Genomic DNA, 1,663 nt, shown 5'->3' on the forward strand with positions numbered 1-1,663 from the left:
TAAAGCCCTATCATCTTCCTGTCTAAAAGGAGAATGTCCCTATCTTATTATAAAATAATCCATAATGATAAGTCCCTAAGAGTACTCGGCCCACCTGAGACCTCTGCCATAAAGACATAACAGCTCCTGAGGTAGCTGCAACAATGCTATGGGAGAAAAAAAAGCCATTGTTCCAGAAACCAGTGATTCCCAGACTTTCAGCCGTTAGCGAGCAAAGCTATTTTGGTCTGTCTCCCTCATGAGCTGATACACTGGCTGTGCTCTGATCCCTTTGTCCATCAGAGAGACAGAACATTTTCAGCCTAATGCAACTGGACCCTCGCTAATGACAGCAAATAGCCCTGTCGGCTACATGACAGCAGCTGAGAACAATACTTAATGTTGACATCACTTGCTATGTGGATCTATTTCGGTTTTCTTCCTTTTATAGTGCGCCGTTTGAAATTGCTTTCCGGCTCCTGAGAGAAAGCACATATAAAAGCTTCAGAATAGTAGGTGGCCCCTTGTGCTTGGGAATCACCTCCAATCCTCTCAGACACTCGCGTGCATCTCGGCAAGTACCAGCTCACCTCGGAATCCCTTCAGAAGATGCCACCCAAGAAGATTGAACCGAAGAAACCTGAGCTGAAAAAGCCAGAACCCAAGAAAGATGTGGCTCCAGCGAAACCAGTAGCAGCTCCAGAGCCGGTGCCGGAGGCTCCCAAGGAGCCCGATTTTGACCCCAAAAGCATCACCCTCGAGTACACCTCCGACCAGATCGAGGAGTTCAAGGAGGCCTTCACCCTGTTCGACCGCACACCCACTGGGGAAATGAAGATCACCTTCGCCCAGTGCGGGGACGTGATGCGAGCTCTCGGCCAGAACCCGACTAACGCCGACGTGCTGAAAGTGCTCGGGAAACCGAAGCCGGAGGACATGAGCACGAAGATGGTGGACTTCGAAACCTTCCTGCCGATGCTCCAGCACATCTCCCGTTCAAAAGATCAGGGCAATTTTGAGGATTTTGTGGAGGGGCTCAGGGTTTTCGACAAGGAGGGCAACGGCACCATCATGGGAGCGGAGCTGCGTCATGTGCTGGCAACGCTGGGAGAGAGAATGACAGAAGACGAGGTGGACAGACTGATGGCGGGACAGGAGGATGCCAATGGGTGTATCAACTATGCCTCCTTTGTGAAGCACATTCTTTCCGGCTGAATGGGACATTAAAGCATTTTAAGACTTTTCTGGAACCTTACTAAACATTTGTCGATTTAGAGGTGCGCGCTTGACTTAGTCGCTGACATTTTTTTTTTTCCACTGTCAAATGAAGAAGTTACCGCTCTGTGAAAAAATGATGACAGCTAGATTAGCTCTTTTTAACAAACACACTGAAATATAATTAAATGCCCGCGAGATACCATGGACGTCCATGAAGAAAAGCCCATTAATAAAGGAAAATATGATAACAAATTGCCTCACCAATGTCATTTCAGCATGCGCCACATTTAAATGTGAAGAGAAAAACGATGACTCACCCAGGATTGCTGATAAAAGTGCCCATTTTAAGTCTATTAAACTTAATCACGTCAGCTGTGTTAATGTGATTAGTACAAAGTATTGTTGGAGCAGAGAGAAAAAACAAAAACAAATAGGATTTTCCTCCATTTGAAACTAGAACCGATTC

At 46.6% G+C, this 1,663-nt stretch overlaps 1 protein-coding gene across 1 annotated transcript; it reads left to right on the forward strand.

The window, feature by feature from the left end:
* The first annotated feature begins 521 nt into the window (after positions 1 to 521).
* On the forward strand, positions 522 to 1,439 carry LOC128424874 (myosin light chain 4). Its single transcript, XM_053411303.1, has one exon. The coding sequence runs from the start codon at positions 589 to 591 to the stop codon at positions 1,192 to 1,194; it is 606 nt and encodes a 201-aa protein (XP_053267278.1). The 5' UTR covers positions 522 to 588; the 3' UTR covers positions 1,195 to 1,439.
* Positions 1,440 to 1,663: the final 224 nt, after the last annotated feature.

The sequence above is a fragment of the Pleuronectes platessa genome, chromosome 19 (assembly GCF_947347685.1).
Source record: "Pleuronectes platessa chromosome 19, fPlePla1.1, whole genome shotgun sequence".
NCBI lineage: Eukaryota > Metazoa > Chordata > Actinopteri > Pleuronectiformes > Pleuronectidae > Pleuronectes > Pleuronectes platessa.

Coding starts and splice junctions, on each gene's coding strand:
- LOC128424874 (XM_053411303.1), top strand. CDS start 589: ATGCCACCCAAGAAGATTGAACCGAAGAAACCTGAGCTGAAAAAGCCA.